The 16565-nt window shown below is 57.4% G+C and overlaps 2 protein-coding genes across 9 annotated transcripts in view; one reads left to right on the top strand and one right to left on the bottom strand.

The window, feature by feature from the left end:
* ANKS1A (ankyrin repeat and sterile alpha motif domain containing 1A) overlaps positions 1–14609 on the top strand; it is a 166563-nt gene extending 151954 nt beyond the window's left edge. For 3 of the 8 annotated variants that reach the window (XM_061146496.1, XM_061146498.1, XM_061146502.1), the window contains 12 exons: positions 5065–5163; positions 5909–6061; positions 6180–6287; positions 7247–7411; positions 8128–8253; positions 8412–8483; positions 8610–8696; positions 9176–9313; positions 10161–10331; positions 10446–10544; positions 11003–11100; positions 12201–14609. In XM_061146496.1, the coding sequence (XP_061002479.1) occupies positions 5065–5163; positions 5909–6061; positions 6180–6287; positions 7247–7411; positions 8128–8253; positions 8412–8483; positions 8610–8696; positions 9176–9313; positions 10161–10331; positions 10446–10544; positions 11003–11100; positions 12201–12204 (1320 nt within the window). In that variant the 3' untranslated portion in view covers positions 12205–14609. The other 5 variants (XM_061146495.1, XM_061146497.1, XM_061146499.1 and 2 more) reach the window with 3 other exon arrangements.
* A 147-nt stretch (positions 14610–14756) lies between these two features.
* Positions 14757–16565, bottom strand: part of TCP11 (t-complex 11) — a 161836-nt gene continuing 160027 nt past the window's right edge. Inside the window, exon 19 of the mRNA XM_061146510.1 lies at positions 14757–14935. The gene's annotated coding sequence lies outside the window, so the exon portion shown is untranslated. The remainder of the gene's footprint in view (positions 14936–16565) is intronic.

Raw genomic sequence — 16565 nt, forward strand, 5'->3', positions numbered from 1 at the left:
CTCCCGCCTGTCCCCTCTCCCTTAGGGGTGGAACCCAACCCAGCCAAGCCTCAGCAGTTCTGCTTCAGATGTCACTTAGACTTGGAAACTTGATTAAAATCTCAGGGGATCTCTGTTCACTGACAGGCTCAGGCCAATGAGCTGTTCTGCTCGGTTGGCTCCCTAACTGTTCGCTCACTGGGAACTTGAACGCGGACTGGCATGTGTCAGCTCTTGATCAGCATGAGTGTGGCAGGAGGTAAACCAAGTAGGAGGTCCCTTTTCCCCATAAACCTCCTTGTGAAAAGGTTTCTTCCTCAGCCAGGAGGGTGGAGTAACTTCCAGAATGTTTCCTGTCTTCGAGGATTTGGGGGCCTGATAGCCCCCACACAAACTAATCCCACAGATGTAGACGTGGCAGGTTCAGGAACTCAGGGCCCTGCGCTGTGCCCAGGGCGTGCTCCGGCAGCTGTTTGCTCTGATTTTCTGTCACGTCCTTTGTTTGGGTTTTGTTTCCATCTGCCTCCTTCTCCTCAAAGCTGCATACGCCCCCATTCTCTTGCCTGGAGGTCTGGTTCATGAAGGCCTTGTCTCCAGTTGGATCTGGTTTCCTGGTGGTCAGGCTTCAGTTCAGTATTAGTGGTACCCTAAAAGCTTGTGAAGGCTTCTGAGGAAATGCTGGGGTTACAGTGGGTTTTCAGAACATTGCTGCTGTGCTGCCCTGTTGGAGGTTCATTGTCAGGTCCTTGCGGAGGGGTCCTCATCGTCAAGCAGAAAGCCTCCCCCCTCTGCTTTTCCCCCGTCAGCACACCCTAGACTTGGGCCCAGAGTGACGACAGGAACTCGGCGTGGTGACTCTTGGATTCAGGGGTGACTTGGGAGCTGGTCAGGCCTGGAGTGGTGCCAGGGCGCAGGGGACTGTGTGCAGGCCCAGGGATCTCTAGGGTCCCGGCAGAGGGGTGTGCCCTGCAGCCTGAGCAGAGTAGTCGGCTTCAGATCTGCCTTGCTCCCAGCCTGTTGTCTGTGAGGCCAGATTTCTGTCACCAGGCACGGGCTCTCGGGAGGCTCCCACAGCAGCGGGCACATAGGTGAAGCCACCAGATAATGGTCTGCATGAGCTGGCCCGGGTTACTAACTCCTCTCTCTAAAGCGAGCATAAATAATATCCACCTCAATAGAATAAAAAGTCCGGAAAAAATCCTGGAAACATAGGAATTTAGAACACATCAGAAGTCATTTCACATTGGTGGGGAAAAGATAACTCATTCAAGAAATAGACAGCCTGCTGCCTGGAAAAAAAAATCAAGTGGACCCTTAAATCTTATGTCAAAATAAATTTGAGGTAGATTAAAGATTGGATCTAGAGAAGGAAATGGCAACCCACTCCAGTATTCTTGCCTGGAGAATCCCATGGACAGAGGAGCCTGGTGGGCTATAGTCCATGGGGTCGCAAAGAGTTGGACAGGACAGAACGACTTCACTTCACTTCAAAGATTAGATTGTAAAAAATGAAACTGTGAAGTTACAGGGAAAAAATTGTGGAAGAATTGTTTTAAAAATCCCGGAAAGGATTTTCTAAGCCTGATGGAACTTTAGAGAAGCTCCATGAGAAAAGTGGGTGTGTTCCAGTGCAAGCAGATAGGTTCTGCTTGAACAAAGCCAGCATAACAGTTCAGAGACAATGACAAACAGGAAAGACATGCGCCCAACTCTTCGTAGCTAAAGGGTTAATTTCCTCACTGTGTAAAAAATCCTGCAGATCAAGTGCAGGATAAAGTAATTCCTGAAGCAGCAGCTATGGCTGCTCCCAGCGCCAGCCCAGAGCTGCATGGACACGAACATTGGGCTGAACTCTGCCCCACAGGTCACGGTGCTGTCTGGGCCTCAGCTTCCTGAGCTGTTAAATGGGGTAACAGTAGTCCCCATTATTCAGTAATTTAGCAAGTGCAAAGCATGTCACACATTGGGGGGGGGGGGGCAGTAAGTGCTGTGTATGTACTTGACAGATAAAGTGTGAAAAGATGCTTGAGCTTACCTACGAGTGGGCTGATCTTAAGACATGCGGTGAGAAGCCATTTCTAAACAGCTGCACTCACGAGAGTACAGATGTCTGTCAGCCTTCTAAACACACATACCCTTGCCCGAGAAATTTCTTTTTTACCCTTTTTTGAAAATTTAAAATCGAAATATAGTTGACATGTGATATTATATTAGTTTCAGGTGTACTACCTAATGATTTGACATCTGATACATTATGAAATGATCACAGTAAGTCTAGTAACCGTCTGTCACCATGCAAAGTTATTACAATATTATTGACCATATTCCTTAGGCTGTACATTATATCCCCATGGCTTATTTATTTTGTAACTGGAGGTCTGTACCTCTTAATCCCCTTTACCTGTTCCCTTCCACCTTACCTGATTCCCCTCTGGCCACCACCTGTTTGTTCGCTTTATGAGTCTCTCTCCATTTTGGTTTGCTTGTTCATTTTTTAGATTCCACATATAAGTGAGATCATACCATATTTGTCTGTTTCAGCATAATGCACTCTGGACCCCATCCACACTGTCACAAATGCCAAGACATCATTCTTTTTTGAAAGTATGGTTTCATTTATTTTGGCTGTGCTGGTTGGTGGTTGTGGTGCACAGGCTTTCCCCAGTTGTGGAAAGGGGGCTGCTCTCTCCATGTGGGGCACTCGGGCTGCCGTAGTTGTGGTTCAAGGCCCCCAGAGCACAGGCTTGGTAGTTGTGGCTCACAGGCTTAGTTGCCCTGTGGCGTGTGGCATCTTCCCAGACCAGGAATCAAACCTGTGTGCCCTGCATTTGTGCAGGCAAATTCTTTTAACCACTGAACCACCAGGGAAGTCCCATTCTTTTTTTTTTTTTGGCTGAGTAGTATTCCTTTGTGTGCATGTACACCACACTATTCATCTGTCAATGTACCGATTTACAGTCTCACCAGCAGTGCATGAGATTTCCCTTTTGTCCACATCCTTGCCAATACTTATTTGTTGTCTTTTTGATAATAGCCATTCTGACAGGTGTAAAGTGATATCTCATTGTGGTTTTAATTTACATTTTCCTAACAATTAGTGATGTTGAGCATCTTTTCATGTGTCTCTCAGTCATCTGTATGTCTTTAAAAAATGAGTAGAGGATCTGAACAGAAAAATTTCCAATCAGGTTATGTGGTTTTTTAAATATTGATTATATGAGTTCTTTGTATATTTTGGATATTAACAACCTTTATCTGATACTTTGTTTGCAAATATCTTCTCCCATTCAGTAGATTGCCCTTTCATTTTGTTGATAGTTTCTTTCACTGTCTGAAAGTTTTTCAGTTTGATATAGTCCAATTTGTTTATTTTTGCTTTCGTTTCCTTTGAGAAGACAGATCTAAAAAATATGGCTAAGTCTGATGTCAAAGAGTGTATTCCCTATGTTCTGGGAGTTTTATGGTTTTAGGTCTTACATTTGAGTCTTTAACCCATTTTAATTTTATTTTTGTATATGGTATGAGAAAGTGGAACAACAGTTTTGATTATTTTGCAGGTAGCTGTCCAGTTTTCTGGACCATTTTTGAAGAGGCTGTCTATTCCCCACTGTATATTCTTGCCTCCTTTGCCATAGATTACATGACCATGTAAGTGTGGGTTTATTTCTGGGCGCTGTTCCATCAATCTATGCATCTGTTTTTGTGCCAGTGCCATACTCTTTTGATTACTGCAACTTTGTGGTATGGTCTGAAGACAGGGAGTGATACCTCCAGGTTTGTTCTTCTTTCTCGAGAACTGTTTGGCAGCAATCTCTCTTCTTGATAACCACCAGAGAGGGTGGTTATGCACATAGAGGGGGATTTGTGCAGCACCACTCGTAAAAGCAGAAATTGGAAGCAGTCATCCTTTAACACGGAACTAGTGTAAACATTTATAATATTCACAGTTTAATAAATTTATAATCATCCATGACCTGGATGATTATGCAGCTTTAAAAGAAAGGACAGTCCTCCATACACTGATGCAGAGTGACCTCCTATATATACTCAGTAGTTAAGAATAAGGTACTGAACAGTGTGTACAAGAATCGTTATTTATGCAGGAATAAAGTGTACATGTATGTAGGTGCCCAGCTGGGGTCTGGAGGGATACCCAGGAAAGTGGGCACCACTGCTCTTGGGGGCTGGGGCTCTGTAGCTGCGAGACAGGCAGAACCCATGACTTTTTGTGTATCATAATCTGAAAGAAACCCTATCTTGTGGCACCACTGTGAGTAATTAAAGACAGCATGATAGGGGTTAGGAGTGGTGAGTGCAGTCAGATCATCTCAGATCCTAGCTCCACCACAAGATGTGTGACTTCGGATGTGTTTCTGACCTCTGTGTGCCTCAGTTTCCTTCTCTGTAAAATGAGGATGCAAACAGAACCTAACACAGGGTTGTGAGCCCGAAGTGGGCAAGTGCGCGTGAAAGTTCCCGGTCCCTGTCACACAGCAAGGACGCGGCAGACACCAGCCACCCTCCGTGTCGCCCTCCGCTGAACTCCCCCTCCTCCCCCACGCAGGTCTCCGCTTTAGACTCCTCTCCTCCTTGGGTGCCTGCCCCTGCCACCCACCCAGGGTGGCTGTTTTAACCTAACATCACAAAATCGTGTCTGTAAGGAATCTGGAAATTAATCCTGTTCTTCACCTTGGTGGGGCTTCCCTTGGGGCTCAGCCGGTAAAGAATCCGCCTGCAGTGCGGGAGACCTGGGTCCGTGGGGTTGCAAAGAGTTGGACACGACTGAGTGACTTTCACTTTGCCTTGGGGGGTTGTCAGATCTGCCCCCCGCAGATGGGCTCAGGTAGGTGAGGGCCTGTGCGCTGCCTGCTCTGGCCTGGCTCAGCGCCCTGGAGCCGCTCAGGACAGGTGGGCAGCCGGGCAGGTTTGTCTTCCTGCTGTCCGAGGCTCCGTGCAGCCCAGCCTGGCCTCGCAGGGTGCCCTGGGGCTCACGCCCTTGTGGTGCTGGTGGTGAAGAACTTGGCAAGGGGCCATAACAGGCTGGCCTCACACAGGAGGCCCTCACTTTCTCCTTTCTGCTCTCAGGGGCCTAACGTGATGGAAGATCAGGACCTGCGGGAAATCGGCATCAGTGATGCGCAGCACAGGCGGAAGCTGCTCCAGGCCGCCCGGTCCCTGCCCAAGGTGCCACCCGCAGTGCCTCGGCCTCGGCGAGGGGCAGGGCGGGCTTGGGAGCCACCAAGGGGGGTCTGCCCCATCCTGGGAGCCCCTGGGGAGCACAGTGTCCTGTTCACCGCTTTGCCACGTTCCGAGGCCAGCAGAGCCCCAGGGACAGTGCACGCCTAGTCCAGCCTCAGGAACAGGTCGCCTGGCATGGAGCCTGGTGCCCGCAAGCGTGGCCCATCACCTGGAGGCCAGGCCCTCCCCCCGAGGCCCAGGGTGTGGGGCAGCACAGGAAGCGGTCTTTGCCTGGGGAGCTGTGGGCGGTAGGCCTGAGCCTCTCCTCAGCTCTGCTGGTGCAGAGTCCCCTGGTCCCTTCACTGCCCAGGTATGAGGACGCAGAGTCCCAGCAGGGAGGCCAGCGCCCGCCCCACGGACACACACCATCTCCTTGTCCCACCAGGTCCACGACCATGTCGGGCATAGAGGGGGCCTCACAGACCCTCCTCCCGACCTGGCCTCACCCGACAGGGCACCTGCCTCTCTCACTGACTTCCTGCCTCAGCTGGGCCCTGATCCGGCAGACCTGGGGTGCCGGCTGGTCCCAGGTGAGGCCAGAGGCCGGGGCTGAGGCAGGGACGGCTGTGTGAGCCGAGGGCCAGGCCCCTGCTGGTCCTCAGACACCATCCCACTCCTGCCCCAGCCTCCAGGCTGGTCTCCCGCGGCCCTGCGGCCCTTGGCAGCCCTGCCTCCTGTCCTCGCTGCACAGGTGAAGGCGCTGGGCTGCGACGGGAACAGCCCCCCGTCAGTGCCCTCCTGGCTGGACTCGCTGGGGCTCCAGGACTACGTCCATTCCTTCCTGTCGAGTGGCTACAGCTCCATAGACACGGTGAAGAACCTCTGGGAGCTGGAGCTGGTCAACGTGAGTGCAGTTCTGCTCAGGCTCGGCTGGTCAGTCCTGAGCCATGAGTGTCCCCGGCTGCCCCTGGGAGGGCGCTGGGGGCCCAGTCGTCCCTGACCGCTCCCCGCCCCCCACCCAGGTCCTGAAGGTGCACCTGCTCGGCCATCGCAAGCGCATCATCGCCTCCCTGGCGGACAGACCCTACGAGGAGCCGCCCCAGAAGCCCCCACGGTTCTCCCAGCTGAGAGTGAGTGGGGAGGGTGGAGAGGGAGGCGTGTGTGCCTTGGGTTGTCAGGAATTGGAAAGAATTGTTTAGGAATTTCTCAGAGACAGTGGCACCTCTGTAGGAAAGGAGCAGCTGATCCCTCTCCTCCTAGTGTTGGGGTCAAGTGTTAGGAAAGGTAGGAAAACAAATAAACAAATCCCAAGCTAGCTAGGCCCGCGTCTGAATGTCACGTTCAGCTGTCTGGGGACTGGAGTCCCCTCGGGCAGTCTGACAGGAGCCGGAGACAAAGCCTGGAACGTGGCAGGACTGGGCCTTCCTCAGCTTCTGAAGGAAATCCCTGTGATTTTTAAAACCTCACAGATGTTTTGTTGCTCAACGCGGGTAATTTCTGACTGAAAAGCAGGTTAGACTGTGAGCCTGTGGTTCAGGATGACTCTCCCCAGACCGGTGAGGCTGCTGGTGGGCAGTGGGTGGGCCCTGGGCTAGAGCCTCAGCCTCAAAGTGGGCACGGTTTCACCCTTTCACACGCGAGGAAGCCAGGGCCCAGGCTGGTTCCGAGAGCAGACACTCCGCTGACATTCAGACATGGAAACCGAGGAGACAAGGGTGCCCGTCGGGAGCACAGGGTGTTTCTAGGAGAGACCCTTAGATCGAGTCACATATCCCCAGGACCTGCGGTCAGCTGTGGTAGACGGTTTTCTCTGAGAAGGTGGAGCGCACTGCCCAGCCCTACAACCACCCCTCCCCGCTGAGCGCTCCGGGCTGCAGGCTGTGCTCAGACCGGCTGCCCGCCTGCAGGGCCCAGTCAGGGCTTTCTGGCTGGAGAGTCTGGCCTCTGTGACCGTGCTGGGCGCTGACGCCCAGCTCCTGCCCTTTCTCACCGATCCCCCCCGGGGCTGGACCCCGGTACCGCAGCCTGAGACCCGGCAGTCTGAGGCCCGGCCGGGCGGCCCACCGACTCAGTGCTCTCCCCGCCGCAGTGCCAGGACCTGTTCTCACAGACGTCGTCCCCGCTGAGCCAGAACGACTCCTGCGCTGGGCGGTCGGCTGACCTGCTGCTGCCTCCTGGGGACGCGGCCAGGAGGCCGCACGACAGCCTGCACGAGCCCGCGGTGCCCTCTCGGGCGGAGCGCTTCAAAACCCAGGTGGGCGGGGGGTCCAGACGGGTCCCTGCACCCCTCCCGGCAAGACAGGGCTCCCCCTGCCTGGCGCAGGCCGCAGGCTTCATCCCGCCTGCCAGCTGTGGCCTGGCCCTTGTCCCCCACAGGGCGAGCCTTCGCTCCGCGTCTTTGACCGGCTTCTCCTCTTGTGACTCACGCTTCTCGGTTCTGGCCTCTGGGGAGTCCCCGCATCTTTGCACAGCACAACTGTAAATTTCATAAGATTCAAAAAGCATGTTGTCTGGCAGTCGTGGTGACTCTGTATCAAGACTTTGCATACTGCTGGGAGTCCTGACCTTCCCCTCGTCCCCGTGCCTTCTACCCATGCCCTAGCTGAGGACCCCATCCTCTAGCCCGCAGTGGCCTCCCACACCCCCCGCACCCTGACTCCTGTCACAAGGACCCCTATAAAAGCACATCCGTGGCCACGGAGACATCCCCGCCCCCCCACTACCCCAGGATCAGATCGTCTCCAACACCACAGCGCCTTCCACCCGGAGCTGCTCACAGATGGGTGGCTGAGGTCCCGGCTTTCCCACCTGTTCTCAGCCTGGACAGGCCTCGCCTCTGCCCCAGCCCATCTGAAGGGCTGGTCTGCCTCTGCCCTGGAACTCCCGGAGGTGGCTGGCGGGCCAGAGCCAGGCAGGTCACTCGGGAGCCCCTCGAGCAGCAGGCTGACCTGGGCCCCACGTGTTCTGCAGGAGGAGCACCGAGAGGCCAAGCTGACCCTCCGGCCCCCCAGCCTGGCTGCCCCCTACGCCCCTGTGCAGAGCTGGCAACACCAGCCGGAGAAACTCATCTTTGAGTCCTGCGGTTACGAAGCCAATGTGAGTAACCCCTACCTCCAGCCCAGGGCCCCCAGGCTATTTCAGCTCTTCAGCCGTCCCGGCATTGCGGGGAGGGGAGTCACGGGAGAGGGCCCAGGTTGGGCGGTCCCAGCGTGGAGACACGGGACACGTGAACGTGCCCACTGCTCGCCCCACAGTATCTGGGCTCCATGTTGATCAAAGATCTGCGAGGGACAGAATCCACACAGGACGCCTGTGCCAAGATGCGGGTAGGCTGTCGTGGGCGGTGGTGTATTGGGGGTGGCTGGGATAGCAGGCAGCAGGTGGTGGCACCAGCTGCAGCTGTGGGGTCCTGCCCTGAGGAGCGGCAGTGATGGGCCTCCCATTTGCTGTAGAAATCCACGGAGCACATGAAGAAGATCCCCACCATCATCCTGTCCATCACGTACAAAGGGGTCAAGTTCATCGACGCCTCCAACAAGGTGTGTCCCCCCTCCCTGTCCCTCACCCCCTGCCAGCTGGGCGCCTTCCTCAGAGCGTCCCCGCCTGTACCACCTCCGTCCCCCCGGCCCCGTGTCTGCCTCTCATGCACCCCCTTGCCTGGGTCCCATGGGACAGCTTCTCTTCCTCAGCGTGGGCTCCACTGGCCACTTAGCAGCTCACAGGCCTTTAACACTGTGATGCGCTTAGTGAGGCCAGCACACCCCCAGGCCCCGCGCTTGGGCCCTAGAGGGCAGAGGGGGCTGGATGTGAACATTTTACTCCCTCAGCTGCTGTGGTCAGGGGTGGAGACCCCCAACCTAAAGCAGACGAGATTAGGCGCCACCCTCAACCCCCTCCCCCCCAGAGAGCAGACGAGGAAGTGGCGTTTGGCCGACGCCCAGGGCTGGGACAAAAAGGTGGTGCTGGTGACAGGGTGCCCTCAGGGAGCCCGAGAACTCCAGAGCCGCTTTCCCCACAGAACATCATCGCGGAGCACGAGATCCGGAACATTTCCTGCGCGGCCCAGGACCCGGAGGACCTGTGTACCTTTGCCTACATCACTAAGGACCTGCAGACCAGCCACCACTACTGCCACGTCTTCAGCACCGTGGACGTGGTAGGTGGAGGCCCCGTGGCCCGGGCATTGTGTGCTGGTCCCTGGCGGGCGCTGAGCCACGTCTATTCAGGCGTGAACGCCCAGCGCTGACCTCTAAGCGGCTCTGAGACTGACGCACAGAGGAGCACAGCGGCTCTACCAGGGTTCTGGCCACCTGTGTATTCACGGGCCAGGGTTGCACCGCCCCTGGCTATTGGCTGACTCTCCTGCGGGGCTGTCTTCCTGAAAAGCCCCCCGCCTCCCTGTTGGGGACAATGAGTCTCCTTCCCCCAGAGTCCAGCTTGGGCTGCGCCGTGGCGCTGCTGGGCTGACGGGAGGTGTTCGCGCACTGCCCCCGGGGAGTGGACACGTGACCCCGGTGGCGGCCGGGATGGGGCCTGTGCCAGCTCCCTGCTGCCCCCGGGTCTTCAGGGCCCCGCCCGGGACCTCTGTCGGTGCTCTGGGCCCGGCCACAGCCTCTAGACTTTGACACTCACTGGCTTGTGAGCTAGAAACTCCCCTCCTTGGTCCTCACCTGCACAGGTGGACAGAGTGGAACTATTTCAGGGCTTGTTCTGAAGAGATCCCCCCAGATGTCTGTCCCTGTTCTACAGCTCACCTTCCCTGTCGTTTCTGGGCACCACGCCCTGAAGCCACAGGGACCCCCAGGGCTCATCTCGAGTGAAATCACACACGAGGAAACAAAATGTACGCTTTGTTCAGACTGCTCCTTGGGACACACTTGGCTTCCAGGGCAACCGTTCCCTGCACCTGTGCGCTGCTGCCAGCCTGTGTGGGGTCCGAGGCTGGGGGGCGTCAGGGAGGTGCTGCCCCCTCCCTCCTCACCCTGTGCCCTGCCTCCTCCCAGAACCTGACCTACGAGATCATCCTGACGCTGGGCCAGGCCTTCGAGGTGGCCTACCAGCTGGCCCTGCAGGCCCAGAAGGCCAGGCCGATGGGGGCCTCTGCCACTGAGGTGATTGAGACCAGATCTTCCAAGCCGGTGCCGAAGCCCCGGGTGGGCGTGAGGAAGTCAGCGGTAAGTGGGCCCCGGGCCCCGGGAGGGGCGCGTGGAGGGTCTCCTCCGGCTCCAGGCGCCGCGGGCCGCGGCCGTAACCCCGCCCTTGTCTGTCTGCTTTGCTCCGCGCCCCAGGTGCCGCCGTCCCCCGATAGTCGCTGTTGTCAGTGTCACACCCGCCCCACCCACCGTCCTTCTTACCTCCCGCTGCCGTCTGTTAGTCCTGGAGCCAAGGTCTCTACACCTGCTGTGTGTGTCCGTCTCCCCGCGGGACCGTGAGCTCCTGGAGCCTCTGGCGCCCCCGGCCCCGCGTGCCCGTCTTTCCCGAGCTGCCCCCGCACCGCCCCTCTGTGCTGTGCCTGTCTCTCTGCTGTGTGTCCTCCTGTCTCCAGAGGTCAGGGGTACCCGCTGTGGTCTTGCCCGGGGGAGCTCTCTGGCCCACAGTTTGGGTTTTCCAAACCCCCTCCTCGCTTCCTGCGCCAGGAACCGCCCTGGACCAAGGGCCCGACGCTCGGGCAGGCCCAGGGACCCCAGCCGTTCCACGCCCCCCAGAGACCGCCTCCTGGGACGCTCCCGCGAGGTGCCGCTCCTGCTCCTCACCCGGGGAGCCGGCGCTCTGGCGGAGAACAGGGCACCCCGGGGACACGGAGGCCAGGGCGGCCCCACTGACCCTGCCCCCTCCTCCTCGGCAGCTGGAGCCACCCGACACGGACGCCGACGCCCAGTCCCACGCCAGCGTCTCCTGGGTCGTGGACCCCAAGCCGGACTCCAAGCGGAGCCTCAGCACCAAGTACGAGACCACTATCTTCTAAGCACCCGCCCCGCCTCCGCCACTCTCACGTGCCTTCCGCCGCCTCCCTGCTCTTCTCCGCTCTCCTTCCACCGCTGAGGCCGAGGCCCCACCCCCGCCCCGGCCTCCCCTCCCGGCGGCAGCTCACCCCCGCCACCGGACACTGTGAATCCCCCCTTGGTCGAGGACGGCTTGGCAGGGGGGCGAGTTGCCTTTGCGGTGGGGCGGCTGGAGGGCGTCGGCGGGCGGGCACGCGCCTCTGACGGGGCGGGGCTCCCTGCGGCTCCTCTCCCAGCTTCCGAGTCACACGCTCCCGCGAGCTCGCCACGCCTCTCCCGACACAACCAACCACTGTGACCGCCTGGGCCCAGGGCCCCTGTACGCCGCTCGCGCTGGCCTGCGGCCTGTCTTCCTGCTGCAAGACCCTCCGCTCAGCGATGAGGCTGGGCCGGGGTCAGCACGCTCTGTGAGGGCCCAGGGGCACGTGCCTGGCTCTAAAGCCTGGGGCTCTGAGCGCCTGGAGTCTTTGTCTCCGGGATGTTGAGCTGCGTGGAGTGGGATGGCTCCTCACGCCTTGGCCGGGGAGTGTCAGGCAGGCGGAAGAGGAAGGCCGCCCTGTGGGACCCGCAGGAGGGGGTCAGTGCCCTGCACCTTCTCCCGTCAGGATGGCGCCGCTCAAGGACAGGGACCTGGGCTGGGCAGTGCTTGCTGACGCTTCTCCGTGGCGTGGGGATCAGGGCAGTCCGCAGCGGGGAAGGCGGCGCGGAGGCTGTGGAGGCCGGCGCCCTTGGGGCGGGTAGCTTAGGTGGCGGGAGGAGAGCCGCGGTTCTGTGGGGGGAAGCTCAGCTCGGAGTGCGACCCGGGAGCCCCGCCGCTCAGTAGCGGCGGTTCCTGTAGAGCCAAACCCAGTGGACAAGCCGAGGTGGGTCTCGTGCCTCCCGCCCTCGTGCCTTCCGAGCAGACGTCTGAGCCACGGAGGGTGCTCGGGGAGGCCGCGAGGGGCCTTCTGTTCTGCCTCCCTCTTTCCTCTTCGTCTCCTCCACTGTGTGCAGCCCCTCTGGTTAACCTTTTCCTCCCCCGTTGTGTTTGCTTCTGCCAAGCTGAGCCACCGAGGAACCGACTGTGTTGCAGAAACAGCCGTGCGGAGCGCAGGCTCCCGCCACCGCCGCTGCCACCACCGCTTCACCTGCATTGGAGACCCAGGCCCACCTCCGCCCGCAGGACTCCTCCTGGCTGTGGGCCCGGGCCCGCCGCCAGGCCTCGTTGAGGGAGCCCTGTCCCGGTGCCAAGCAGCCCTCCAACCTCTAGCAGATGAGACTGGGACTCCAGAGCCCGTAGAAGTGACTTGTCTAGAAAACGGTTTTTAATAGAAAAAAATTTTTTTATAAAATTACCTTTTAACACTTGGCTCAAACCTCTAGGTTAAACTGCCAATCTTTAGACCAGTGGCCATGCGGTCAGAGGGCAGCAGTCCTCTGTTCTCAGGCCAGGGTGTGGGCGCGCGTGGGCAGCTCCGAGAGAAGGCGCTGGGTGAACCGAGACAGCCCGACTGCCGCCGCTCCTTTCTGAGCCACACGCGGCTTCTCATCCTCGCCTGGAGCCGAGCACGGCTGTGGCGGCTTCCACTCCGTACCCAGCGGGCCGAGCGTGGAGGTCGGGCCAGGCGGAGGACGAGCAGGCTGCCGTGGTCAGAGCACCGCCCTGGGCTGCAGGCCATGGGCCCGCCAGTGACCTCAGGCCGGCCGACTCAGATCAGAAAGGAGAGGAAGCAGCTGTGTGTGTCTTGGGCATTAACGGGTAGGTCAGCTGAGGCCGGGTAGGTCTGCCTACCTATCCGGTGTGTGATTTATCTAATCAGGTGTGTGTGATTAGGACTCACTTTGGTCTGACTGCCGTCCTTTCAGCTCTGGGCTCACCCCAGGCTCTGAGGGCGGAGAAGGCTGGTCGCAGAGGCAGTTTGCTCCCCCAGCGTGGCCCCCAGGGCCGGCACTGCCACCGCCTGAGCCATCCTGCTGGCCTTTGGTTGCGTCGCCCCTCCTGGAGGCGGTAGGATGGAAGGGACTCATTCCTTGCGGCTGGGCCAGGGCAGCTGCTTGTCTAGCAGCTCCCAGAGCAGAGCCTTCCCTCCCCAAGCAAGCTGCCCCGCTTTGCTGGCGCGGTGCAGTGGGTCCTGGGGTCAGTAGTCCAAGGCCTTGGCAGCACCCCACCCCCTGGCCGGGAGCTCCCGGGGTACGGGGGGCAGGGAGCAGGACCACGTGTTCTGCTGACCTGAGTCGGGGCCCCCATGGGTTCCCTGCACCGTCTACACCGCAGGCCCAGGGGGTCACCCTTACTCTGGGATGGAGACAGGTGGTCCTGCCCTTTCGGTACTAACAAGGACCTCAACACCAGAAGTCTGACTTCATGTCCTGCGGCTCCCAGGGCCTGAGGGTTCTACTGTGCAGTATTCAGCCCCTCCTTCTTCCAGGGATGGACAAGGAGCCCAAGCTGTGTGGGGAGACTGCAGTCTGGTCACAGCACATGTTCTGTGCCCTCTTCCTCCTGAGGAAGGCCGGTCTCCTCTAAGTAGGCCCCTCATGGTGGGCGGTGGATCCACAAAGAAAACTGTAGACACTATGATGAGTTCCTCAAGCTGTTTTTTGTTTTTGTTTTTATGTCCTAGGTAGGTGTCTCCTCCTCTTGAAGCTGCTATATCTTCTTTATTTATTCAGGGTGTTTTCATATTGGAAAGCCTTGGCTAATCTGCTCTGGATTTTGTTTTGAGATTGGTTTATTTCTCAGTAGTCAAAAAGGGAGGGGCTAGATCTTTTTTACTCCTCCTCTGGGACAGGTACTCTCCCTTCCCTACAAAGAAATATTATAACATTGAGGACAGGCTTCACATGGAGAAGCCTCGCTTCTGCACGCGAGCGCAGCCCTGTTCTGAATCATGCAGGCCCTTCAGGCGGGACTCAAGAGGGGTTAGTACCTGCCGGGCTGCGGGCTCTCTGCTCTGCCCTCCTCCTCGCAGCTGCTCCAAGTGAGTGGGGCTTCCCTCCAGACAGGCTCTGCCTCTGCGATGCTCACACCCCTCCAGGGCCTCCAGCTGCAGCTCTGGGGAGTCCCTCCAGAAGCCTGGGGCTGAGCAGGCCTGTCTGCCCTCAGCCTGTGTAGGGGGGCCCGGGCCTGCAGGACGACCGTCAGACGCAGTTCACAAAGTGTTGTTGCTAACGGTGTGGCAATGGGACTGAAATGTAATAAAATGTTATTTAATCTTTGTCTCTGTATTTTGATACTTGAATGACTTCCCCTTCTATTTTACTGTACATATAATTGTTAATCTGTCCGGTTTTGTCTAAACTGCGAACACCTTGTGGTACCAAACGTGACCGCCCTGTGCGACAGCATAGACTGACCTCACCACACCAGAGAATGTAAATATTCCCGGGCTCTTGGCTTTGGTTTTGTTATTTTCATAACTGTACAACTTAGAACAGATGAATTAATAAATGAGAAGCGACATGAAACCAGCCTTACGTTGTGGAGTCTAAGTTGGAACGTTTCCTGATGGTTTTCGGTTTTCCAGCAGAAGCGCGGGCACAGGCAGCCACTGGCTCAGGGTGGTAATGAGGATCCACTCTGCTCGGCTGGCACCAGTCTGGGGAACCAGCTCCACCCGGCACTCTCCAACAGAAAGGGCTGCTGGTCAGCGTTGACCCTGCTCTGGTGTGAGGGCCCTGCGGTCACCTTCGCCTCCTCAGGTTCGGCTGGTCTGAATGCCGAGCAGGGCCTGTGCTGGTCACCCACAGATGTGACTGAATGCCAGGGTTATCAGGCCGGATGGGAGTGGAGAGCTCTGGAAGGAGAGTCTCCTTCAGGAATGCATTCGATTGTGGAGGCAAAGTTTTACACAGACAAGGCCACACAACGAGGCTCTCCAGACATCCTGAGCTGTGGCGATGGGAGGGACTCACCAAGCCGGCTGGTGCCTGGGCTGCTGGTCAAGAGAGCGTTGGAAAGACAGACAACACTGACGACCCCAACAACCGTCCCATCAGCCCTCACCCCTGCCTGGGTATTGCCATTGGAGGAAACTGAGGCTCAGAGAGGTTAAAATGCCCACCCAGGGCCAGCCAGAGAGGAACCTAGAGACCCTCTAGTCCAGTGATGTCCAGCTGCCCTAGTTTGTGTCGGGCACCCAGGCCTGCCAGGCCACAGACCACACTGCACTTGACCAAGGAGGACCCAGAGCTGGACTGCAGGGAGAGGCACGAGGGTGGTGGGGCGGCCTCACAGCGGGGGTGGAGGGACACATCCCACAACACATCGGTCCATGCTCCCATCTCTGCCCCCTGCTCCTCGGGACCTGGAGACAGAAACAGGGGCCAGGAATTGGGCACTGCCTCCAATGCCCATGCTTGCATTGTGAACCCTGGACCAGGCCCCCACATGCCCTGGCGCCCCATCCACACCAGTCCCCCTCTCACAGATGTGGCATGGACCAGTCACCCAGGCTGTGGGGCTGTCAGGACGGAAGGTGCAGTGACGGGGCTGGCCTCGGTGCCTCTGGCCTCCAACCCCGCAAGGGTCCAGGTCCCCATCCAGTGGACAGGCCAGCGGGCCTTCTCAGCTCACAGCATTGGCCGTCAGAACCAGCAGCTGTGGGGTCTCAACTCCACTGCCCAGCACAGCCCCTGAAGCTCTGTGACTGCTCTTCTCAGGACTGGCTATTACAAACAGTTATAAACAAGCATGTACCAAATTAGAGAATTTCCTTAACACCATAAAATATCTATCATTCAGTAAATGGAGCTGGGACAAGCGGGTAGCTGTGGGGGTGGTGGGAACGGTGCAGGGAGATTTATATTGCTACTTATACCAAAATTAATTCCAGATGGTTCACATGTTTAAATGTTAAAAAACAAAAACCAACAAAGCTAGAAGAAAAAGTTTTTTTCATAATCTTGGTATGAGAAAGGTCTTTCCAAACATGTTACATAACTGAGTTCACTTTCTTAAGGATTTACATATTCAACTACATAAAAATCAAACATTTCTGCAAAGCAAAATGCATCATTAAAAAAAACGACTGAGAACAGTCTTTGCACCACATGTAACGAAGAACAACTTGACAACAGCTATCAAAAGTAAATCAACTTCCACTTCCAGGAAGATCGAGTAGACAGACTTTCCCCCTATTCTTCTTGCAAGTATAATTAAAACCCTGGCAGACACACCAGTGGGTACAAAGCCCAAACAAAAGCCTGCTCTCAGAGGACAAGAAAAATGCAGCCTGGCAAGACAGCTTTTAGACATGAACTGCTCTAATCCATCCAAGCATCACAGAAGAAAAACTGGCCCCTCCTTCCACAGGCCAGCAAAGGCCAAGTGGTGAGCCCAGACGTCCCTCCTCACCATGTATCAGGTGCCCTAACACCCACTGGGGCGGCATTAGAGGAGGCCTAGCTTGGAACTTGCAGTCACCC

Source organism: Dama dama, chromosome 7 (genome assembly GCF_033118175.1).
Source record: "Dama dama isolate Ldn47 chromosome 7, ASM3311817v1, whole genome shotgun sequence".
NCBI classification, from domain to species: domain Eukaryota; kingdom Metazoa; phylum Chordata; class Mammalia; order Artiodactyla; family Cervidae; genus Dama; species Dama dama.